The sequence below is a fragment of the Sorex araneus genome, chromosome 6, assembly GCF_027595985.1.
Source record: "Sorex araneus isolate mSorAra2 chromosome 6, mSorAra2.pri, whole genome shotgun sequence".
NCBI classification, from domain to species: Eukaryota; Metazoa; Chordata; class Mammalia; order Eulipotyphla; family Soricidae; genus Sorex; species Sorex araneus.
The window spans coordinates 70,660,008-70,687,006 of NC_073307.1; the positions used below are offsets into that span (position 1 = coordinate 70,660,008).

At 36.4% G+C, this 26,999-nt stretch overlaps 1 protein-coding gene across 1 annotated transcript in view; it reads right to left on the minus strand.

The window, feature by feature from the left end:
- Positions 1 to 716: 716 nt before the first annotated feature.
- Positions 717 to 26,999, minus strand: part of PDZRN4 (PDZ domain containing ring finger 4) — a 175,669-nt gene continuing 149,386 nt past the window's right edge. The window contains exons 5-8 of the mRNA XM_004603910.2: positions 25,670 to 25,732; positions 9,581 to 9,682; positions 5,520 to 5,636; positions 717 to 2,447 (exon numbers count right to left, since the gene is read on the minus strand). Coding sequence (XP_004603967.2) covers positions 936 to 2,447; positions 5,520 to 5,636; positions 9,581 to 9,682; positions 25,670 to 25,732 — 1,794 coding nt within the window. The 3' untranslated portion in view covers positions 717 to 935. The remainder of the gene's footprint in view (positions 2,448 to 5,519; positions 5,637 to 9,580; positions 9,683 to 25,669; positions 25,733 to 26,999) is intronic.

The window sequence follows — 26,999 nt, forward strand, 5'->3', positions numbered from 1 at the left end:
CATTTATAAACTTACTAAATGCTTACCAATAATAGCAAATGCTTAATGAATGCTTTAGTGTCTTTAGCTCCTCTACATGTGCTACCTAATTTAATCTTGATAAGAATATATGACACAGTTATCTATGGTAAGTATTTTAAGACAGTTTTAGTTTTAAAGATGATAGAAAACATAAGTATTTTGGGAGTCTCCTAAGTGGTATACATATATAACTAACTTACTTCTGGTAACCATGGTGGACAAGGAAATTTTGAAAACTCTATTTGACAATTTTTCAGAAGGATAATAAATAATTTATTTCTCTTTTATTGCCACAGATAACACAATTACTGAGCTACATGACTAATGTCACTACATAGTATAAGAATATTGTCCACTTACACTTCACTGAGACAAAAAATGTCATTTTATGTTAAATGTACAGTGGGGTGTTAAAAACAGGTGGTTTGTGTATAAGACTAGAATTGACACTAGATTGATTAAAAGATTAGATTTATTATATGTTACATGCAGTTAAGTCAACTGCATGCCAGAAAACAAACATGAAAATGTTCTGGTATTGAGTTGAGTTGTTATTAAAGTAGAAAATAAGTGAACTAGAACTAGATAAATAATTCAGATTTTAATTTACAAGGAATACCTTAGAATAGGAAATTAATTTGTTTTTCAGTACTTTTGTTCAATTTTGTTTGTTCAGTTTTCTTCCCATTTTTGTATATAAATGAGTCATATTAATATATCATGCAGTAAAGAAAGACCAGTTTAAAAAAGGTATCAGTACATGAATAGCAAATAAAAAAATTACTAGTTATTATTCTTAGAAAAATTAAATTATAAAGACTCACTAAATGCATATAAAAATGCCACATTAAACGAGGCAATCATACTCTACCCAAACTGGTAGCACCTTCTTAAATTCAATTTAACTAATTGAGTCACACAGTGGTGACTGACAAAAAGGCATTATGAACTCCCATGCCATCAGGAGATTTGGCCCCATGGGTCATCAGTTCTTGAATTGTCATCCAATTGTCCAAAATTTTCTTGTTTCTTTTCTTCATCATCTTTTTGTGACTTAGTTCAATGATGTTGATTTCCTTCTTGCCCTCACTACCGCTCTGAGGGTTCTCCTTGAGACACTCTAACCTGCTCCGCATCATGAACTCTCTGCGCCGACGCTGCTCCTTGGCACGAACCAGGTGTTGCTTTCTCTCTTCTTTGCTCCAGTAACGGCCCATTTTCATTTCACTTATAGTGTCATCATCTGTTGTCATGCCGCTCCTCTCTTCCTTGATCTTTAAGGCACGTTCTTTCAGAATTCGATCTCTCACTGGTCTCTTGGTTATATACCGTGTCCCATCACTCCTAATTTTCACCTTCCATTCCATCTTGGGTTCTGAATTCCTCTGAGACTCTTTGCAAATGCTCACCAAACTGAGCTGACTTTGAGCATACTCAACTGCAGATTTCTGTTGAATTAGCTGCATATAGCTTTGATAATGTCTAGCGTGTGCTGGAATATTTGCATATCTGTATGAGGAACTGTGGTAAGGTGAGAGGTAAGAGATTTGTTCACTACTCGTCTTCTCTTGATTGGAAAGCTTGCTGCTTTCTGAAATCTTCTCGCCTTCACTACTGCAGCCATGTTCAATGGTTTTGCCTTTGGTGAAGGTTGACCCATTACTGCTCTGTCCCTGATGGGCAAGAATTGTGCCTCTCAGGTTTCTCTTATTGGTGAGATTAATCATTCTTGGAAGTGAACTATCAGGTGAACGGTCCACAGTTAGTGGAGTGCTTCTGCAGCTTTCAGCTGTGTTGTAAGCACTTGAACTGTCTTTGTCTGATTTTTCTGGGTATTCAACAATGTCATCTAGTTTTTCACTTTGCATATTCAGGCTGCTATTATAATTTTTGAAATCTCCATCTTGCAATGCCCATATCTTTCCATACTCCTCTCTGACTTTCTGGAGTCTGTGAGCCTGCATGATATTCTGACATTCAAGTTCAATGTTTCTTAGTTCTTCATTAAGTAACTGTAACTCATGTTCTACTCCCACTTGTTCCCCTTGGTCGCATTCTGTTGTGCTGCCTGAGGTATAAAGACCATACTCTCCATGGTTTCGAATCTTGCATTTGAGTTCTAAGAGCTGCCGCAATCTTTCACAGTCCTTTTCAGGGTTGCCAACACAATCTGAATCAAGGTGTTCCCCAGATACAAAGTTCTCCTTGCACTGAAGTTCACTTCTTCCTAGAGGGTCCTGGCTCTGTTCTATTTCTCTTCTGCGTTTCAGTGCTCTGCTGCCACCCTCAGCTACGTTTTCCTGCTCTGAACTTTCATCATTTCTCAAGCTTTCGTCTGTGCGTCCAACTCCGCTATCTTTCTCTTGGTTATTGGGTGAAGATGTCGCTGTGTCTGTTGTACCCTCTTCGTCTTCTTGTTTTCTGGGCTAAGAAAACAAAGTTAAATAAATAATTTATTCATTTTAGAAAATGTTGATGGTTGAAAGCTCTTGCTAGAAATATGATATTAATGTGCAGTTCCCAGAAAGTAAATAATTTTAGTATTGAGAGCTATTTTACAAGTAAGGCTCATGGCAGCTTTTCATGTCAGAAATTAGGAAAACAAAAGATTCTTAAAATGACTAATATTTACGACAGGATAAATAAAACAGAATACATTTGAACAATATATTCTTGTCTTTTTTATTTAGGAAATCGAAATAAAATTGATAAATAAGATGATAAAATGACTATCTTTTTCTGAGGTGATAATACACACAAAAACAAAATATTTAAGTAGTACTTATCAATATGGAGGTCTACAGCACAAAAATCAGGTGATTATTATATTTTCCTGAACTTCTCGGATTCAGAGGAAATATTGTTAGGAGTACAGTGATAATGGTAAGTTAAAACTTATAAAATTTTAGTAAGTAGCTCTATATTTTATAAATTTTATTTGTTAGTTTTATAGCAAGAAAGTTCTTTTTTATAGATGGAATAGTTTAATTTTAGATAACTTTAGATTATTAGTTACATAGAATTGGTTCTTCATAAGAAATTTTATTCTATAGGTGAGAATTTTTAATATCATATAACTTCAGCTTACTATTTACAAATAAAGGCCTACCAGGCCCTGTTCTAGTTCAGAATTTCTTGTATATCATAGATACCATATCATTGAATGCACGTGATTTGACCACACAGCATCTTCAAATTATTTTGCTTACAAGGAACAATGCCGTTTTATGACTCAAGTGGGTTACCTAAAAATATTTTCTTATTCATACTTGCTAATTACATTCAAAGTTGATTCTTTATTCTTCTGAGAATAAAATTAATTCTATTAAGCAACAGCTCCTATTAATACTGGAGCAGCACTCATTTTCTGATATTCATGTAATGTGAATATATTTTCATTATGTAGAAAACATGTACATGCACATGCAGATATATAGATAAGCATACACATAACTTTCATCCCTTTTAAATGTTTTATTCATTTGAAGACCAATGAACTGTCAAAGTCCTAAGGAGATACATGTATAGTTCCTTCTCTGTAATATTATTTATAATGTAATGATATTTAGAATAGCTGGATGAGGGAATGCAATATTTTTAAAGGGATACCCAGATCAATCTTGAGATAGGGCAAAGAAGGAAAGAAAGAAAGAGGGGTAAGGGAGAGGAGACAGATGAGAAGCAACAGAGACCAGATCAGGAGTTAAGGTAAAAGGTGGTGTTAGGGAATGATAGAGCCAAATACCCAAACCACAGAGTCAACAAGAGTAAAGTCAAGAGGCTTAAACTTTACTGAGGTGGGAAGGAATATGGGAAATAACCCAAGAACACTGGTGGAGGGAGGTTGACACCAGTGTTGGGATCAGTGTTACAATATTGCATGTCTAAAAGTTAACTTTGTAAATCATGGTGTTTGAATAAATTGTTAAAATTATATTTTCCTCCTTCAATCACCAAATAGACATTTTCTACACAGTATTTTTCTTTTGTCTGTTTATTTTACTTATATGTACATACTTTTATATAAAATAATTTTATCAAGTATGGTTACAGTTTTAAATATAATTAAAGTTGTTAGTAATAAAGAAATAACAAAAGGGGGGTTGCAAAAATAGTGCATCAGTTAAGGCATTGACTTGCATGTTGCAGATCTGAATTTAACCCAAAACACAAAGTCATGAGGAAGCCCTAAGTGAAAAAGATGCTGCCTCAAATAAAAAACAAACAAAAGCATCAAAAGAATGATAAAAGTTATCCTTAAATAAGTCTGAAAAGTTCTCTCTTTTTATATACATATTAATAAATATAAAGCCACACCCAGCTATGCTTACTCAACTGCACTCAGGAAGGACTCCTGAAAGTGATCAAGGGATTATATAAAGTGCCATGGACTGAATGTGTGTCAGATGTATGCAAGGGATGCACCCTACCTCTTGTACTATATACCTAGCCCCTGCTAGATAAATTTATTTCCCACAATAGAAGCACAGCAGGTAGGGCATTTGCCTTGCATGTGGCCAATCCGGGTTCAATTCCTCTGTACCTTGGCAAACTACCAAGACTATCCCATATAACATATCAGGCAGATGGTTGATATGAATAAATCATAAAAAGTCTGAGGTATGTTGATCCTATATTTATCTAAAAGGAAAATAACACCAGAAATAAAGACTCTGAAGACACAGTCTGACACATACTAAACAATGAAATTTTATTTGTTGTGGATTAATTAGGAGTAGTAACTTTTTAATTTTTTATATTTTCAGGATCAACCATGATATTTGAAACATTAGAAACTCTGATTTTTTTGTTGAATGAATATATGACTTTAATGCATATATTAATATCTCAACATGGTTCTATTTAGCGGTATAAAGTGGTAATTATTACACAAAACACAGAGAAGTTTGATGGATTATATCATGATGTCACTATTTTCTACCAAATATGCAGTTAGGCATAATAATATCTTAAAGATTAAACTTACTCTTCTGGAGGAGTTAGTAGTGAGATGCAGTTTTTGCCCTGCATAATATCCAGGTGGCATATTGACAAAGCAACACAAACATTTTTAGTATTTAATTTATGCATTGTGTTAAAAATATTTGAGTTAACATGTGAATACTACAGTATCTTGTTGACAATGATCCTAAGACTCTCAAGCTAGAAAAAAATTTAAAAACTATGATCACACTACTTTATTTGAGATGATTATGTTCTCTTAAAAGCGATTGTTGAAGAGATTAAGGAGGCGGGCTTTGGTCTACACATGCCGTGTTCAAGGATCAGTTCTGGCAGTGCTCAGGGGACTATATGTATGTTGGGGATTGAACCAGGTTGAAGGCAAATGCTTTACCTTCTTTATTATACGTTCACCCCCATGTTGCAGGAAAGTTTGATCAAATTATTTCATTATGCAATTTCTTCTATTTATGATCATACATTTAGAAAGGAACTAGTTACATTTCAAAAGATGAAATTCAAATTATTGTTACTACCTGCTCTACCTCTTTGGCAGTACACTGCATTGCTTCATTATTCTGTTCTTCTAACATCTCCAAGTTTAACTCCTCTAAGAATTCATTCCTTTCATCTTCCAACCAGCCTTCATCCAGCTGTAAAATAATAAATTAGTGCATTATATTAGGTTAGTGAGAATTCATGAAAAAAATAGGATCAATTTAAATGGTGATTCTTGACTCATTTCTTTTATCATAACAATTATTTTCAGAAGGCCTGCCTATAATAGTTCACTTCTCAGATGGAAGAAAAGATGACTTAAAAAAATTGGACTCCTATGCCTTTCATCCTTCCTGACAGTATTACAGACTTTCTCCCAGAACAAAGATGTCACAGCATAAAACAGTAATGTCTTTCAAATATATGGAAAAAAAACCTTCATGATTCACAGCATCCTCACTCACTATGTTCAATCGTTCTCACATTAAAAAGAAAAACCTTGCACGTTCACAGGATTTTCTCCTTAACAACAGCCTCAAATTATGATTACTCACAAAAAATACCCTACTCTTTTCCTCTATTGTCACTTCCCTCAAACTGCTTTTTTGTTTTAGGTGGATGACTACCTATTAACAAGTAGATTGCTTGCTACAAATATAGAAATAATTTATTTTACTTGAAAAAAAGAAAAGGTAAAAAGAATTCTGTTTTTATTCTTCAAAAAATGAACTGATTCATTTTCAGGCACAATCCCAAAGAAAATTGCCTTAAATATTGCATTGAAGGGTAGCATAATGATGTAGAGAATAGTGGATTTTGTTTGTATATGCTGAGCTAAAATATTCTTATGGGAATATTTATTACAGAAATGAAACTAAAATATATTGACTTTCAGGACCAGAGATATAGTTCAGTGCGTAAGGCACTTGCTCAGCATGCAGCAGACTGAAGTTTTATCACTAACACCAATTATGGTCCGCTGATAACCACCAGAAATGATTCTTGGATACAGAGTTGGGAATAAGTCCAGAACACTGCTGGGTATGACCCCATTTAAAAAAAAATCCTTTCACTTTCAACAGAAGTGAAGTGAAAAACTAACATTCACATTCTTAATACAATGAATGTTGACAGTCTATGGAGCTATTTTGCTTCAAAGTTGATTTCTAGAGCCCGATTATAAATATCCAGTCTATCCTGATTAAATTATTTGATAATATTTTTGTGTTACAAAGTGACAGCACCTTTTGAGCAAGCTAAAATTAACATTTGTTTGAGGTGTTTTCACCACTGATAAAATGGGGGAGGGGGAAGCTTTAAGGATAAATATCTAAAACCACTGAAGAAATGAAATAAACTGTACCAGAATATATGGTTATATGTGTGTGTATATATGTATATATATACATATAGTCATTAAAATATAGGCAATCAGTGCTTTTAAAATATTTACTGGTGGATGTCTAGAATAGAAAATATCTCATATTGGCTGAGGTCCAAAGCATGATCATATTTATGTATCCTCACTTGTTTCAGCTTGGCCAAGATCCATTCCACTGACTTTTATATGCAAACAAACTATAAAAATTAAGCTGACTAAAAATTGCAATTCATTTCAATATTTATAATTGTCCTGATTTTGCATTTTATTATCTCCTTTAACTTCTATTTAGTTGCAAGTGTCAATCTGTAGGAGCAATTATTTAAAGCTGCTAATAGTTTCCTTTTATAAGTGTATCAGTAAGGTTTCTTCAGTCATGTCAATGCAATATTTGCTAACACTAATATAGTGAATATGAAAGAAAAAATTTTTCCTTCATTCCTTTTTTAAAGTTTATTTTAGGCAACATGTGATTTATAAAACTGTTAATTGTAGGGTTTTATAAATAAGTGTATCAGCATCACACCCTCCAACTACTGTCTATGTTTTTCCACCACCATTATTACTGCCCCACCCTCATCTACACCACTACTGACTTGGTAAGCTTCCTACTGAGAACCAGTTTCTATTGTCTTTGGGCATTTGCTATTCATCAACTATGAAAAAAAATCTTTTTACAGTATTTTGAAATTAAGAAAAGTTATGGAGAAGATATGGAGAGATAAAGGTAGAATTAATAATTTTCTGTAACTCTTATAATCTAAGAAAAATAGTGCATCAGGCAAGTCAAGTTAGTGAAACCTTGATTTGACCCAAAACACAAAGCTAGGAGTAATCCCTGCATACATCATATTCTGCCCTAAATCACAGATCCCTGATTTGATATTTCTAGTCAGTGTATGCCTAATTTAAATAGGCATTCCTCTGGGTTTAAGGTTACCTACTTAACAGTTAATCTTAGTAAGATACAATACCCTAAGACAATAGAAACAAAGGCCAGAGGACTGGTTTTTAGTGAAAGCTTGCCACAGTAGGGTAGGATATTTCTTTCAGAGAACAGACCACTATGGCAGTAATAATGGGAAGTGATTACTTGGTGCTAAAACTCATTCATGAATAATTTTGTATCTTGGTGACTTAATAAATTAAAAAAATATTTTTAAAAGGGATTATGCAGCAGCCGGAGCAATAGTACAACTGGTAGGGTCTTTGCCTTAAAGGCTGTGGACCGGGTTCGATCCTCTGAATTCCATATCATGCCCAGAACACGGCCCGGAGTAATTCCTAAGTGCAGAGCCAGGAGTAACCCCTGAGAATCACTGAGTGTGAACCTCCCACTCCTCAAATAAAAGACTCACACATGCGCAAAGAAAAACCATCAAAACACCTGTATTACAAAGATTACACAATTAACTATGGAGAATTTGTTATTGATTAATCCCTTTACTTCTTGTACTTCTCTTTAATAGCAGTGTCTCATACTAATGCTGTTGTAGTGAAAGACCCTCCCTTAGAACTAAGCAGAAGATAAAAATAAGTACTTTATTTATACAGGTGTATCTTTTTTCATGATTTTGAGTCACATATGGCATTCCATTAAATAGAACAGAATATACTTAATAGTATGGCAGAAGAAAATTGGCAGAAAAAGTAAAAAGATTAAAAGAAACATACTTCTGTCCCCTCACCAAAAAAAACCCATAGCTCTCCCTAAATAACACACACATGCAAAAAAAAAAAGCAAATATAAAATCAAAATTGATTGAAGAATATGGGATAGAAGCAATTCGATGACAAGTTGTTTTGTGTTTATTTTTGACTTTGCTTTTATTGCCTTCATATGCAGTGTGCTACTTAAATTACATTTTATATGTTTTTCTAAAGCAATGGACTTCTTTACACCTTAATGAAGATTTATTTAGGATCCAGGGGGTAAATATCCATATTTTGTCCATCCAATAGACAAATGATAAACTTTCATTAACTGTAATGAACTTTTGTTTGAAAATGTATCTTTCACCTTTGATTTGTTTAGGTCAAGGAGTGTAGCCAGATTTTAAAATGCCACTAGTTCTACAATGCATATGTATTCATCAAAGACTAACAATATGGTCTTATGGCATTAATTCATATTCTTTTCATGGTCCTTTATACACACTATGTGACATAGTTTAAATAAATGTTTTTTTGTTGTTTGCTTCCATATTAGGCAGTCCTACAATTATAAGATTCTCTTTTACACTTATAATATCTAGATTGTGAAACTTCTCTGCCTTGGATGATGATTGCCTTTGTGGAAACAATTTGAATAGTCAAGAGTACAAAGGAAATACATGCAGAAGGGGCATCTTACAGAATCAATATATCATGTCAGATTTCAGCCTCACTCAGGAATATACTTACTGAACATAATTCATAGAGAGTTTTTAGTTAGTTACTGAGTCTGAAAAACGCCAAATCAGTAATATAAGAGATAAATGATGATATAACCACCTTCACTCAAACTATTCACAGGTGAATGAATAACAATTTTTTCATCATTCCAATGGGTTATAAAAATATGGGGGTCTTTAATCTAAAAAGTTATAATTGATTTGATACGGTTTTAAGTTAAGAATATGACAGAATTTTACTGTGTATATTTCATTTTACAAATATACATATTTTCTTTTTGATTTAGAATAAATAATAAGCTAAAAGAATTTAATCTTTTCTGACCGGAATCTCTGGCCTTGCCACAAGCAGCACAATCCTTTTGCATTCATCTCTAGACAGCAGTGCCACAGCGGCTTCCTGATTCTGGACATCCTCCCCATTTATCTAGAAAACAAATGAAAGTGGCATATTACTTTCTATTTCCACAATGCTGCACACAATAAATGGCAAATATAAGCTCATTTATGGTAAATGTATGGACAATGAAGCTCACACAATGGACTCATCTCCAGCCTCTCACTGATAAGTACCTTCACTCAATTACACTCTTACTTGAAGAGCCATATCGATCTCTGAGGGATGCCAGACATCAGAGGAAGCAGTTCTGTTCATAAATGTCCAACCTGCACCCTGGCAACATACATCTAGCAACACAATTAACCAGCCTCTGACAGGTGACATTCATCTTTCTCTGTTCAGAGTAATGGAAGTGTCACTCTGAGATAATAGTGCCGGGGAAGCAGGACTGGCAATACCACAACTGAAATTCGTCATCCTGAATTCTTGCTGTGAACCAATTAGAGGCATGCAGTATTATCTCTCTCCAGGCAATGGTCCCAGGCCACTCATGACTGAATTTTCATTTAATCATTTCAGATTTTTGTGTAGAACTGACTTGGTTGCTCCAAATTATTCTCAGGGCAATTTTTAGCACTTAACTAATCAAAAGCAGAAACAGTTTATCATAAGAAACATTCACATCAAAACTCATTTCTTACTAAGATATATTTATTTCATTATATGGCAAAACGAACTAAATAATTTTAGTCTCAACTGTAAAATATACTTAATTTGTTAGGTTATCATAGATTAAAATTGGCACTATATAAAATCTCTTAAGGTTCAGTGAACTTTTATTAAATCATAATTGGCACTTGAAATAAATTTTTTAAGTTCTAGAAATAAAGCAAATGCAGTTTTTAAATTTATATGTTGAACGATTACCTCATGCTCAAGTGCATTTAGCTAAACACCCTTTAAATGTGTTTAGCTTAGTTTTGCTTTAAATGTCTTATTTTACTTATTTATTGCCAAAATATATAATTGATGATAATATCTGTCAATAGATGTAATCAAAACATGCAATTCTGGCTCGCTTTCTTTTCAAACCTTTTTCACACATATTTCTTGACTTCTTTCCTTTACTTTTCAACTCTGGAGAAGCCTGTGTTCTCTCTTTTTCTCCCTTAACATCTTTCTAAGGAAATTTCTTTACAGTGGCTCTGATGATTGCTTTGCAGGCAGCTGACCTGAATTTGATCCCAGCACCACATATAGACCCTCACTGAGCACTGCCAAAAGTGAGAGCAGAGGCAATCCTGAAAACTTCCAGATGTCACTCAAAACCAAAAATAGGAAAGTGAGGAAAAACTGGAATAAAAGATACCAGCAATGCATCTATTTGTCTTTCATTTATATAGCTAACTATATTTATCCACAGAACTCATACGTGACCTCCCAAAGATATGTTCTGTATCTCAGAGTTTCTCTGAAGTTTTACTATGTTCCCTGATTTTTGAGTCTATTATCTGCCTTCTCAAAATTCATCTAAATTCACTTACTAAATCTAATTATATTTTATCAAGTAGCTTACTATATCTATTATGAGAGGCCAGCAAGCTACCAAGAGTATCCCGCCCGCATGGCAGAGCCTGACAAGCCATCTGTGGTGTATTTGATATGCCAAAAACAGTAATAAGTCTCACAATGGAGATGTTACTGGTGCCCACTGGAGCAAATCAATGAACAACGGGATGACAGCATTACAGTGCTACATTATGTTTCCTATACTAAAGTGCAGATAATAGCGCTTTTCTTAGAAGGATTGATACAGAGATGAAATGAGTTAGTGCCCATCAATTGTTTAAATAAATGTCAGGTACATACCAAGTGCTCAAAATTGGCTTGTATTACTGTTGATGATCTTACAATTGTTACTGTCATTAATATATAATTTTCAGCAAAGAAAATATTTTATAAACCATGACTATCTTAAAATATATATATATATCATATAAAAATTTAGCCTTAGAAGTTCATCACAAATAATATAAGTAACTTTGGTTTTCAATCTCTTTAAAATTTGGGATCAGGGGCTGGGGCGATGGCACAGTGGGTAGGGTGTTTGCCTTGCACACGGCCGACCTGGGTTGATTCCCAGCATCCCATATGGTCCCCCGAAAACCGCCAGGAATAATTCCTGAGTGCATGAGCCAGGAGTAACCCCTTGTGTGTCGTTGGGTGTGACCCAAAAAGAAAAAAAAAGTCTTAAAAAAATTCCAGATCAGAGTGATAGTACAGCAGATAGGGCGCTTGACCTTCGCATGGCTGATCCAGGTTAGGTCCCTGACACCTCCTATGTTCCCCTGAACCTGCCAAGTGTGATTCCTGAGCACAGAGTCAGGAGTATGATCTGAAGACTGCTGACCCCCAAACAAACAAAAACAAACAAAAAACCCAAAATAAAGTAAAATAAAATAGGTACTCCTTTCTCTTCTGTAAATTCATGGTGATCAGTGCTTAGAGAGCTGTGAGGTGAAGAGACTAATCGGGTGAATAATGTGACAGATTATATGTTGCATAAACTTTTACATTTAAAGATAATATGTATAAAAGGATAAATTTGAGACAGAAATAAGACATCAGCAGATATTACTCATGAAACTTAAATTAATAACGATTGCAAGTAATGCCACACTCTGCAAAACTTGGCACTCATTCCTTAGTAATTCAACCTGATAGCACAAAATCTAATCGGATAGAATTTTTGGGTTTTAGGTTGCTCCAGAAACAGAACTTTCTTTGAAATAAGTTTAAGTCAGACTTATCAGGAAAGTTGTAGAAGTCTTCAACCCAGAAAAATCTATGACCATGCTGTTATTACATGGGGTTTCTAAGTTTTACAAGCCCGTTCATCTTCCAGAAGATTGTAGATTTTAAATCTCTTGATTTTCAGAGCACTGTGTTTAATGATTACATTTTTTCACCAGTTTAACTAAGAAATGGCAGAAGCATATTTTATGAAGGTAACTGAAGAAAAAACAGCAACATAGTACACACTTTGCTGGAAGTAGTCATTGCATCTTATATATTTGTACTTAGGTGGCCATGTTTTACATAATTACTGCCTTGTAGTTGTAGAAAACCTTAATGTAAACAGGGTAATTACTTTGAAATGTAGATTTCTTCCATGGATGTCTTAGTAGGTATTTAAGTATCTTAATGCACTATTGTTAAATTGAAGTGTAGACAGAAAAGTGCTTATACATTACAGCACTGTGGAAACAAGTTGGGTTACACATAGTGTAGTTCTTCTCCAGGTATTATACAAAATTCTCCAAAGATAAAGTTTGTATTCTCATTAGCTCTTGTCCTCGACCTAAACATTGGGACTGTTCTATTAAATTGTTTACAGGACATTTACTCTCATTACCTGCACTTTCTAAACTTTATCCTCTATTGTTATTGAAACCACTATATACTTCATTTATTTTTGAAACGGGAGTTAAAAGCTTTTCTGCTGAGAAAGGAAACCTCTCAAGAAAGCAGTTACAATAATGTACATATTGTTCCCACGCGGCCTCCGGGACTTGGGACCCTTGCCGCCGCCACTTCCCGCGTCCCACCGCCCCGGCTTTCCCGTCCGCCCAGCTCCCTCCAACCCGGCCTTTTCCCAGGTAATCAGGAGACTCCCAGCCACGCCTCCCGAGTGCGCCCCTGGTTCCCACGCGGCCTCCGGGACTTGGGACCCTTGCCGCCGCCACTTCCCGCGTCCCACCGCCCCGGCTTTCCCGTCCGCCCAGCTCCCTCCAACCCGGCCTTTTCCCAGGTAATCAGGAGACTCCCAGCCACGCCTCCCGAGTGCGTCCCTGGTTCCCACGCGGCCTCCGGGACTTGGGACCCTTGCCGCCGCCACTTCCCGCGTCCCACCGCCCTGGCTTTCCTGGGACCATTGTCCCAGGAGCCCCTGCTAGGAAGAAACGGGGGCGTGGCCTGAAAGGGGCGTGGTCTAAAAAGGGGCGTGGCCTCCTGCCAGAGTGGCGGCCGCTAACGGGGCCGCAGTTATTATCTCCTACCTTAGCACATTAGGTATGGTCTTCTTGCTTTGAAAATCGGTTTAACACATCTCATACACTTATACGACCTAGCCTATTAGCTCTAGGTTTAGAAAAATTATCAGTGAATAAGAGAAGCTTAGCAAAGCTTTTGTAAAGACAACTTAGCCTTAAGTCTTCATTAAGGCCCCAACATCAATCACAAAGAAAAGGCTGAGTGTAAGGAAGACTTCTAGAGTAGGAATAAAGCTGCCATCAGAAATAGCACAAACAGAGCCCCTCCTTCTCTCAGCAAGAGGTAGGAGGAATAAACACCTACAAAGTTCCAATCCTATACTTCCATAACAATATGAAGAAGCAGCGAAAATCCCCTCCACGAAGAGAGGGAGAAGAAAAGATACTAGAAACCTCAAAAGAGGCTCCCAACATCTACGACCTCTCAGATAAACAATTCAGAGAGGAAATATGGAGGAGAGTCGACCTACTCCAAGCAAATATGGAACAGACATCCAATAAATTAAGGGAGGAGATGAATCAAGCGCTGGAACGGTCTACCAAGAAAATACAGGAAGAAATGAGAGCAGAAATGAGAGCAGAAATTTCAAACCTTCGAACGGAAGTCTCACAAATAAAGCAATCGGTAGATGAAATAAAAATATCACTAGAAGCCCTTAACACTAGAATGACTACAGCCGAAGACAGAATCAGTGATCTGGAAGATGAGCTGCAGAAAGCTTATAGACAACAACAAATCATGGCCAAAGACCTCAAAATGGCTATAGAGCGAATCAGAGCCCTGGGGGATGACTTCAAGAGGAACAACATAAGAATCATTGGAGTACCAGAACCGCAGGGAAGCAACCCCAATGAAAAAAACACAGTCAAAGATATCATTGCTAAGAAATTCCCAGAGCTGGAGAAGGCAGGCATCCAGATACAAGGAGTCCGAAGAGTACCAGCAAAAAGAGACCCGAATAAAAAGACCCCAAGGCATATCATAGTCAGAATGGCGGATACCATGGATAGAGACACAATTCTGCAAGCAGCAAGGTCAAAGAAGGAAATCACATACAAAGGAGCACCCCTCAGATTTACGGCCGATCTGTCAGAAGAAACCCTCCGAGCCCGAAGACAATGGTGGGACATAGTGAAAAAACTCAACGAAATGAATGCCTCACCAAAAATACTTTATCCGGCTAAACTCTCACTCAAACTCGAAGGAACCATACACTACTTCTCGGATAAACAACAGCTCAGGTCCTTCATAGACTCAAAACCAATCTTGAAAGAAGGTCTAAAGGGGCTACTGTAAGATAAGGAGGAGCCCCATAAGAATAACAAATCCCTCAGAAAGATGACACAAAACCACATCACAATAATCTCTCTCAATGTCAATGGCCTAAATGCACCTATCAAGAGACACAGAGTGGCTAAATGGATCCGGAAATTAAACCCAACATTCTGTTGCCTGCAAGAAACACACCTGAACAAACAGAGTAAACATAGACTCAAAGTCAAAGGATGGAAAACAATCCTCCAAGCAAACAACCCCCTTAAAAAAGCTGGAGTGGCCATCCTGGTATCCGACAACATAGATTTTAGGATGAAAAAGATCAAAAGGGACAGCGAAGGTCATTTTCTGTTTATCAAGGGATATGTACAACAGGAAGAAATCACACTCTTAAACGTATATGCTCCTAACGAACGACCGGCTAAATATTTAAAACAACTCCTAACAGACTTCAAAGAGGACATCACTAACAGCACAATTGTAGTCGGAGACTTCAATACGGCCTTATCGCCTCTAGATAGATCCACAAGAACAAAACTCAACAAGGAAACACTGACTCTGAAAGAAGAAATAGAAGAGAGAGGCCTAATAGACCTATACAGGGCCTTACACCCCAAAAAGAAAGAATACACATTCTTTTCCAGTGCACACGGAACATTTTCTAAAATAGACCACGTACTGGGCCCCAGAACATACCTCAATAGAATCGGAAAAATAGAAATTGTATCAACCATTTTTTCAGACCACGATGCGCTGAAGATAGAAGCTAACCACTCACAAACACGGAAAATCAAATCAAACACCTGGAAACTAAACAATTCAATGTTGGCCAATGAGTGGGTCAGGAAGGAAATCAAGGAAGAAATCAAAAGATACTTAGAAACTAACGAGAATGAAGACACGAGCTACCAAAACCTATGGGACGCAGCTAAAGCCGTGTTAAGGGGAAAATTTATAGCTCTCCAAGCATTCCTCAGGAAGGAAGAAAGGACCCACATAGATAGCTTGACTTCACGACTCAAGACCTTAGAAAAGGACCAGAAAAAGGACTCCAAACCAGACCGAAGGAAAGAAATAATAAAAATTAGAGCAGAAATTAATGACATCGAAACCAAAAAAACAATCCGAAAGATCAATGAAACAAAGAGTTGGTTCTTTGAGAAAATAAATAAGATTGATAAACCGCTAGCAAGACTCACAAAGAAAGAAAGAGAGAAAACTCTAATAAATCGAATCAGAAATGAAAAGGGGGACATCATAACAGAAACCAGTGAGATTCAAAAGATCATTAGAGACTACTTTGAAGGTCTTTACGCCACAAAAAAGGAGAACCTAAAAGAAATGGATGGATTCCTTGATACCTACAATCTCCCAAGACTGAAGAAAGAAGACCTGGAATACCTGAATAGACCCATCAATGTTAAGGAAATTGAAACGGTAATCAAAAACCTCCCCAAAAACAAAAGCCCAGGCCCAGATGGTTTCACTGGCGAATTCTTCCAAACATTTAAAGAAGACCTATTGCCTGTTTTCCTCAAACTCTTCCAGGAAATTGAAAAAACAGGAACTCTCCCAAACAGTTTCTATGAAGCACATATCTCCCTAATACCAAAAGCAAACAAAGACACCACTAAGAAAGAAAATTACAGACCAATTTCCCTGATGAACACCGATGCGAAGATCCTCAACAAAATACTATCAAATAGGATCCAACAACTCATCAAAAAGATCATACATCACGACCAAGTGGGATTCATCCCAGGGATGCAAGGATGGTTTAACATTCGGAAATCAATCAACATAATCCAGCATATCAACAAAAGTAAAGACAAAAACCATATGATCATATCAATAGATGCAGAGAAAGCATTTGACAAGATCCAACATCCTTTCATGATGAAAACCCTCGCCAAAATGGGGTTTGGAGGAACTTTCCTCAAGATAGTCGAAGCCATCTATCACAAGCCTACGGCAAGCATAATCCTCAACGGGGAAAAACTAAGGGCCTTTCCTCTGAGATCAGGCACAAGACAAGGATGCCCACTCTCACCACTCCTCTTCAATATAGTACTGGAAGTACTTGCGATAGCTATTAGACAAGAAAAAGAGATTAAGGGCATCCAGATAGGAAGGGAAGAAATCAAACTCTCACTATTTGCAGACGACATGATACTATATCTAGAGAAGCCTACAACCTCTACTAAGAAACTCTTAGAAACAATAGACTTATACAGTAATGTTGCAGGCTACAAAATCAATACCCAAAAATCCATGGCCTTCATATATGCAAACAATGAGGCAGAGGAAAGGGACATGAAAAAAGCAATCCCATTCACAATCGTGCCCCAGAAAATCAAGTACCTCGGAATCAGCTTAACCAAGGAAGTAAAAGACCTTTACAAAGAAAACTACAAAACGCTACTCCATGAAATCAAAGAGGACATGAGGAAATGGAAACATATACCCTGCTCGTGGATAGGGAGAATCAATGTTGTCAAAATGGCAATACTCCCTAAAGCATTATACAGATTCAATGCGATCCCTATAAGTATACCCGTGACATTCTTCAAAGAAGTGGATCAAGCAATCCTAAAATTCATATGGAATAACAAACGTCCAAGGATAGCTAAAACAATTCTTGGGAAAAAGATGATGGGAGGCATCACCCTCCCCAACCTCAATCTTTACTACAAAGCAGTAACAATTAAAACAGCATGGTACTGGAACAAAGGCAGAGCCGTAGACCAATGGAACAGGGTGGAATATCCCTACACACAACCCCAAATGTATGATCATCTAATCTTTGATAAGGGAGCAAGAGACGTGAAGTGGAGCAAGGAAAGCCTCTTTAACAAATGGTGCTGGCACAACTGGACAACCACATGCAAAAAAATGGGTTTAGACCTTGACCTGACACCATGCACAAAAGTCAGATCAAAATGGATTAAAGACCTCAACATTAGACCACAAACCATAAGGTACATTGAAGACAAGGTCGGCGAAACCCTCCACGATATTGAAGATAAAGGTATCTTCAAAAGTGACACGGAACTAAGCAATCTAGTAAAAACAGAGATAAACAAATGGGACTACATTAAACTAAAAAGCTTTTGCACTGCAAGAGATACAGTGACCAGAATACAAAGACTATCCACAGAATGGGAAAGGATATTTACACAATACCCATCAGATAAGGGGTTGATATCAATGGTATATAAAGCACTGGTTGAACTCTACAAGAAGAAAACATCCAACCCCATCAAAAAATGGGGCGAAGAAATGAACAGAAACTTTACCAAGGAAGAAATACGAATGGCCAAAAGGCACATGAAAAAGTGCTCTGCATCACTAATCATCAGAGAGATGCAGATCAAAACAACCATGAGATACCACCTCACACCACAGAGACTGGCACACATCCAAAAGAACAAAAGCAACCGCTGTTGGAGAGGATGTGGGGAGAAAGGGACCCTTCTACACTGCTGGTGGGAATGCCGGCTAGTTCAGCCCTTTTGGAAAACAGTATGGACGACTCTCAGAAAACTAGAGGTTGAGCTCCCATTTGACCCAGCAATACCACTGCTGGGAATATATCCCAGAGAGGCAAAAAAGTACAATCGAAACAACATCTGCACATGTATGTTCATCGCAGCACTGTTTACAATAGCCAGAATCTGGAAAAAACCCGAATGCCCCAAAACGGATGACTGGTTGAGGAAACTTTGGTACATCTATACAATGGAATACTATGCAGCTGTTAGAAAAAAGGAAGTCAAGAATTTTGTAGTTAAGTGGATGGGCATGAAAAGTTTCATGCTGAGTGAAATGAGTCAGAAAGAGAGAGACAGACATAGAAAGACTGCACTCATCTATGGTCTATAGAATATCAGAGTGGGAGACTGATACCCAAGAACCGTAGAAATAAGTACCAGGAGGTTGACCCCATGGCTCCGCGGCTGGCCTCACGTTCCGGGGAAAGGGCAACTCAGAGAAGCGATCACCAACCACATTGTAGTTGAAGGCCATGTGGGGGAAAGGAGTTGCGGGCTGAATGAGGGCTAGAGACTGAACACAGAGGCCACTCAACACCTTTATTGCAAACCACAACAGCTAATTAGAGAGAGAGAACAGAAGGGAATGCCCTGCCACAGTGGCAGGGTGCGGTGGGGGGGAGATGGGAGTGGGGAGGGTGGGAGGGACGCCGGGTTTACGGGTGGTGGAGAATGGGCACTGGTGAAGGGATGGGTTCCCGAACTTTGTATGAGGGAAGTATAAGCACAAAAGTGTATAAATCTGTAACTGTACCCTCACGGTGATTCTCTAATTAAAAATAAATAAATTATAAAAAAAAAATCAGAAAAAAAAAATAAAAAATACATGTGCTTCTGTAAAAAAAAAATAAATAAAATAAAATATTTAATTAAATCATCATAAAAAAAAAATAATGTACATATTGTTTCCTCTACTTGACTATTTTCATTGACTCTCTCCCACCATGATATCTCACCTCCTTCCACTCAAGCAAGCCAAATCAAAATACAATTAAATTATAAAAATTATTTTATTATAAATCAAGTCTTTTAAAATTTAGGGACACTCATTGATAGGTCCTATTGTGAAACTTTAGACATTAGTTTCAAATCAAGTCCCCAAACTGATTTTGGGACCAAAAAATGCTGCTATGATTTACAGCAAAGATTACTCTTAAGGGAATAAAATAAAAATAAAAATTTGAGAAATTAGAATCAGATACCACTTTCAGCCTTTACTTGCTCTTGCTCTGAATGATGACTCAGTTATCGGACTCAGCATGGAAGATCACCTGGCTATGCCTGAAAGTATCAGGCAGACACAAAGGCAAAGAGTTCATAAATAAATGATGCACTAAAATGTTACCTTATCACCAGTTAATAGGATACTTACATTTGTTTTTTTTTTTATTTAGCTGCCATACCCAGCAGAGCCTAGTCTTATTATGAATTTTGTGCTCAGAAATCAGTCCTAGACTTAGATTTGTGACAATAAAGACAAATAAGTCAAAAATCTTGTTTTATAATCAATCTTTGTATATGTATCCATGTATATGTCTGTATTTGTAAACCCTAAAATCCTAGAAATGGTTTAATGTATGGATTACTTTTTGGTCTAAATAATAATTTTAGTGCACACCAAATATTTTAATAGTATAACTTGCATTCATACCAATACATTGGGAATGGGAATATGGCTCAAAGTACTGGAATATGTATCTTGTTTGTGGCCGTCCAGGTTTGAACTCTAACAATGCATATCTTGTATCATGAGCACCATTAGGTGTGGCTGGCTTTCCCAAAAGGGTAAGAAAACCTTAGTTTATAATGTTACATCTTATATTAGTATAAGAAAACGGTGTGGTGTGCTATTAAAATAAAAGGCAAAGGGAGAATTTTTTTGTTGTTGTTCTTAACGTTATAATCAGTGGTGTTCAGGGCTGACTACTGGCTCTGTGCTCAGGGATCACGCCTGGGACCATTTGCTTAGGGGACTATGTGCAGTGCTGGGGACAGAATACAAAGTATAGAAACATAGAATTGTGAAGAATAAAAATAGGGAAAGCAGTTATTCAAATAAGAGAAACTGAAAGTAGGGGGAAAATGCTGAGAGGATCATTGATTTAAAAATTATTTTAAAAATATTATATATTAAATTTTATAACTGAAGCAGCCTTCTCATTTTCTAATATCAAAACTTATTTGAGGGCTGGAGCGATAGCACAGCGGGTAGGGCATTTGCTTTGCACACGGCTGACCCAGGTTCGATTCCCATCATCCCATATGGTCCCCTGAGCACCGCTAGGAGTAATTCCTGAGTGCAGAGCCAGGAGTAACCCCTGTGCATCGCCGGGTGTGACCCAAAAAGCAAAAAGAAAAAAAACTTATTTGAAGTAAAAATATTTTAGTCACTGCCTTAAAAAAAATCTTATTAAGAGTTGTATTTTTCCACTTTTGGAATATTTCCAGGATGCGAGAGGAAGTTGTCCTTAGGAACATATCTTATTCTTTTGTGCCCTATGTATAATTAGCCTGCTTACTGGAATATTATATGCTTACTATAAGGAGGAGATCAGAACATATAACTTTCCCTTTGTAAAAGTAGATACTATCTGTAATCTTTAATATTTATTTGCTGCCTTAGGAATATCTCATATTTACTTGATTCTATAATTTTGTGAATTCACATTTATTCCTGAAGACACATCATATACACAAGTTTGTGGTAATGGAGCAACAAATAGTGCTGTCAAGTACTTGCAGGAAACAAACAAACAAAACCAAGTTTAATTAGTGTTCATTCTCATTAAATTAGTCCGTTACTTCCCTTCTGTATAATCTCTACCTTTTATCAATCGTGTGGGGGGCAGGACGGGGAGGAAGACAGGACTGCATGGCTGGGTTGTTCCCCTGGGTGAGGTCTTCTAACTGGCTTGTGTTGCTCTACTTTCACCAAATAAAAGCGATATAATGAGACTATAGCCATAGAAATATACTGCTTAGGCTATCAGGAAATTAAAATCACAACTGCCCTAATGAGATTCATTTAAATAAAAGACAGCCAGGAAATTTCAAGGATAAGAATTAAATCCTCTTTTCAACACTCTTATCTTCTTGGGAAAGGAATAATTAAATGTTCATTACAGAGTGTTCCAGAATCTCCTCATCAGCCATATGGGACCTATTTGTTAGGGGTATAATTTTGTTATAGTTTTATTTGATATAATTTCACCATAAACCCCCATACCCTGTTTTCTGTCTATACAGATAGAATTGAATCTTAAGCTTTATAATGTGGCTTGACTTTGTTAAATGTGACATTTGTTACTGAATACAAAGTAATCAAATAGATAACAGCACAACATCAGCTCTTATTTCTCTGCAAACATTTAGCTCCATTATGGAATGTCTTTCTGTCTTATAACTACATTATTTGAAAAAATTATTTTCCTACAATATAAGTGAGAATAATGAAGTTTTAAAGCATGTATTATGGAATTAGATGGATAGCAGAGCTGGTAGGGTGTAGCCTTGCATGTGGCTGACCAGGTTCACTCTCCAGCATTGTATATAACAGTGTATCAAACACCACAGAGTATAATATGAATATGTGAAAATTAATGTATGTTATTTTATGCAATTCTTGTCACATGACTATAATTTTAAAAACTATTTATGTATCTGATTATGATAGAAAGCTTAGATTGAAACTAGGGAGTTAGTGATTTGTGATAGGTGTAGGATGTAGCAAGTAAATAGAGAGGAATTAATGACTGGTTAACAAGATACAGTTTACTCAAAAAAATAGAAAAATATAACCAACAAATGTCATTTATATTTAGGCACATAAATCATTTAGACTTTTCAGTCTTTGAGCTATTACTATATTATGTAATGTTTGCTTACATAATATATTTTGAGCCTCAAAAGGTTATTTTCTCTTCTGTGTATTTATTGATATTATAAAAGGATAAATGCATTTAAAATTATTTTCAAATAAAGAAGTAATACAATATCTTGAAATTTTAATACTTGGATTATATGCTAAATTAATCCTTTATATACCACTAATGTTTATTTCAAAAAAATGTTATTATATTCCTCTCTCCACTGAATACTTTTGTTCCATTCATTGATTGATTCACATGTGCTTGACAAAGACATTAAAAATATAGTTATTATTATAATTTTTATCATTATGTTTTTATTATTTTATTTAATTATTTATTATTATTATTTTATTAATGTTTGTTATTCATTTATTATTTTTTCTTATTATTATTAAAAAGACATTTAAAATATAGACTGGTTTTCTAAGTCACTTTATTTTTTATGATATATCCAATGAAGAGTGTTCTGCCTCTGTGCCTGGCTGTCTTTATTGGGACCCCTCAGAGGGGGGTGGGTTGAGTTTCCCTCCCATCCCCAAGCAGAGCCCTGGCAGCTGACAACCTCCAGAACCCAGCCACAGCCATATTCAAGGGCCCTCTCCACATGTTTGGACAAGCCTCACACATGAAGGTACCAGCAGAGGAACCCAGGTCTGTGGGACCCAGGACTGAGATCTCCAAGCTTGCTTAGATCAGGACTAGACTTCCTTCACCCAGATCCCCCTTTTCCCAGTAGGTAGGCTGTCATACCCACAAACTGACCCTGGCACTGTATAATCCCGTCAATGGCCAAGATCCAAAGACTATAAAACAAAGTTACCGGAAAACCTCTTAGTGTCTAGTTCTCCTTCTTGGAGAACCTGGCAAGCTACCGAGAGTACCCTGCACACACAGCAGAGCCTGGCAAGCTCCCTGTGGCGTATTCAATACGCCAAAACCAGTAACAATGCTGGGTCTCATTCCTCTGAAAGAGCCTCCAATGCAGCACAGTTGGGAAGGATGAGTAAAGAGAGGCTGCTAAAATCTCAGGGCTAGGACGAATGGAGACATTACTGGCACCTGCTCAAGCAAATCAATGAACAATGGGATGACAATGATATAATGATCCAATGAAATTTAATTTTATTCATCTACAGGTCATGATTTGGGAGTTCACTGGGGTATAAATAACACATCAATAAATATTCTTGATTTTTTGGAAAACTTAAGGGATCACAAATAAATACCAATTAACAGTTTTCATTCTTTCCTAATTGAAATCTTAGCAGTGTCCTTGATAAAAACAGGTTCTAAGGCATTGTAAAGGAAAGTGTATGGAATAGGTAAGAAATTCAGTGAGTATCACTATAAAGTAAAGGAAACAGCATACACATGTACAGGATGATGCTCTGATATGTGCATAAAGAGCGTTGGTATACCTTTATCATTACAGTATCACTGTCATCCTGTTGTTCATCAATTTACTTGAGCGGATGCCAGTTACATTTCCATTCGTCCCAGCCCTGTGATTTTAGCAGCCTCTCCTTACTCATTTTCCCTAACAATTGGAAGCTCTTTTCAGGGCCAGGGGAATGAGACTTGTTATTGTTACTGTATTTGGCATATGGAATACGCCACGGGAAGCTTGCCAAGCTCTTCTATGATCTTCCCTAGTACTACCAGGAGTAATCCCTGAGCACCATCCAAAATCCAAAAAACACAGCTGGAACAATTATTACATCAGATAGGCCATCTGCCTTGCACATGACTGACTGAAGTTCAATTCCTGGCATCCTGTGATTCCTGTGGTCTGGACCGGGCACGTGATAAGGCTTTTCATTGCCTATACTGTGTGACCTGCAAATATTATAAATATCCAAATGAGGGATAGATATTTGGATATCATTACAGTGTCACACTGAATGGTAGTCATCTGAGTTGGCAGGTATCTTTCTAATATACTTTATGCTGGGATAAGACGTCTTCTATTCTGAAGTCCTAATTACTCATTTGGAATTCAAATAAACGTTCATTAGAGATTTGTATCTAGGAAAAAGAAATGTGAACTACAGATATGTCATGAAGAGTAAAAGTTTAGCAGAAAGTTTTAATATCTTGTAACTTTTTTAATTTGCCTTCTGACTCTCCTTTCCTATTTCACACTGTGAACTGCAGTAAACATAACCAGTTCATTTGGACACATGAAGCTGGAGCAATGTGTCTTCAGTCATTCTTATGGAATGGCTCAGAAGGAATAAAGTGGCTAAAGGAAGGGTTATGAGAAAAATTCTGGATTTCAAAGTTGTTTCTGATTTGAGTTATATAAACTCTTTTTTGCTATTTTATTCATTTTGTTAGTTCTAGGGACTACACTGCACAGTGTAGTTGGGTAGTTAGATACAAAGCCGTGTGGTGCTGGGAATGAACACTAAACTCAGAAACTCATGCCTTCAGGAATGCCTTTGGCCACCTGAGACACATCTTTACACATTGGTCTTACACCACACACACACACACACACACACACACACACACACAGAGTGCAGCTCTACATCCTTCCGCACCTTCACTACAAAGTTATTCCCATAGCTTCCACTAGATAAAATTTAGTCATTGTTTAATACCTCTATGTGGAGGGGCGAAGAAGCACATTACTTTATCTGCACCTAACGACTCCTTTCTTCATACTTTGTGACTTTTAGAAACTAATGGCACATCTAGATCTATGTTTGCATGGTTTATTCTGGAAAAGGCAGCAACTACCAATGCTTCTGGCAGTAATAATCACAATAGATTCTTGTTACTTACATTTGTTTGCTAAGCATATCATATTAAGCATCAACAATATGTTTTACTACTATCATTTTTATTGGCATTTTAAGATGATAAAACAGGTGGTCATGAGTAATTAATGAACACAAGTAGAACTGGAAGCTGAATTTGAGTTTTGTGAATACTGATTTTTTCAATTATCATGAATTGTTAGCTGATAATTTATAATAAATGGCAACAAACTTATGAATGGGGCTTAAATGGTGACTTTTGGGGGCAGAAAGATAATACAGAGGTTAAAGTGCTTGCCTTGCATGTGGCAGGCCCCACTTCATTCCATAGCATCACATACCAACAGGAAATTCCTAAACATAGAACTAGGAGTTAATCCTGAGCACTGCCAAGTCTGAGCCCAAAACAAAGCAAAACAAAGCACAAATCCCATTAATTATAAATTTTGCTTTGTAGATAATACTATTTAGTAGCAAATATATTTTATTCTCTACAATATTTCACATGAAACAAAATACAATCAAAGCCGACATATTATCAGAAACCTTAAAAAAACTACATACTTGTACAATACGATCTCCTTCTCGAATTTGGCCATCTTTTGCAGCAATGCTATTTGGATCTACCTTTAGTGTAAAAAAAAAGAGGAAAAGAAAGACAGCAGACAGAATGAATGGAAAGAAAGAAAGAAAGAAAGAAAGAAAGAAAGAAAGAAAGAAAGAAAGAAAGAAAGAAAGAAAGAAAGAAAGAAAGAAAGAAGAGAAAGGAAGAAAGAAAGGAATGAAGGAAGAAAGAAAAAGAAAATAGAAGAACAGATAAAGGAGGGAGGGAGGAGAGAGGGAAGGAGGACAGAGGGAGGGAGGGAGGAAGGAAGGAAAATATAATTATAACTCATATCAATTTTCTATTGATTAATAGAATGCATTAATCAAATCAACTGCATAATCAAATCTTTCTCAGTAAAAATTGTTGATTCTGAATGGTCTGAATATCACAAAGTATATAGCCAACCCCTCCGAGTACATTTTTTTTTTAGAAAAATATGACAACTGTTGCATAATATTGATGTGTCCCATGCAGGTAAATATACATTCTTACTAGATTGTGCCATTTAGTGAATAGATGTTTATTGGTAATTCAGTACTTAATAAAGTATAATTACATGTAAGATATATTAAGAAAACAGTGCAAAGCTGAGTTACAGAAGTCTAAAGCCAGCTTATAGTAAATTGAAACTTACTCAAAAAATTTGAGATGTAATTTTTAGTTGTATCCCATTTAGAAACTATTACCTATATAAATTGTGTCATTATAATTTATCAAATTAACACTGAATTTTAAACATCAGTATATATTACAAAAATAATTCTGCATTTCCTACATTTTCTTATATTAATGAGGAATTAAAATAGTTACAGAATTTTTAAAAGGTAAAAGTCAAAGAGCCTTTAAATTTTCTACTACAAATGATAAGTTATGTATTGAAGAGGTAAAGAGAAACATTTAGATTTACAGAGCTGTCTAATATTCTATATGCAATTTCACATTATATTTCCCATACTTAAACACCATTATAAAAGCCATTGATAATAATGGTACTGTCTAGTTGCGACTGCATCTACTGGGTAAAATAGGTAATGTTAATTTGAAAACTATGGAACAACAATTGTATATAATATAAATGAAAAGTCCAGACATGTGGGTTGAGTGTTGGCAAACTCCAGTTCTCATGGAGAGGGGATGGGCCTGTTCTTCGCATCTCCCCTCCCTATTGGGACCCTAGATGTCAAGCCCACAAGCTGCCTCCAGTGACTATTTAGGCTCCTTAATGGCCATAATCCAGAGACACACAAACGAATCTTGGAAGCGCTCAGCTTGCTGTAAAGATTTCTC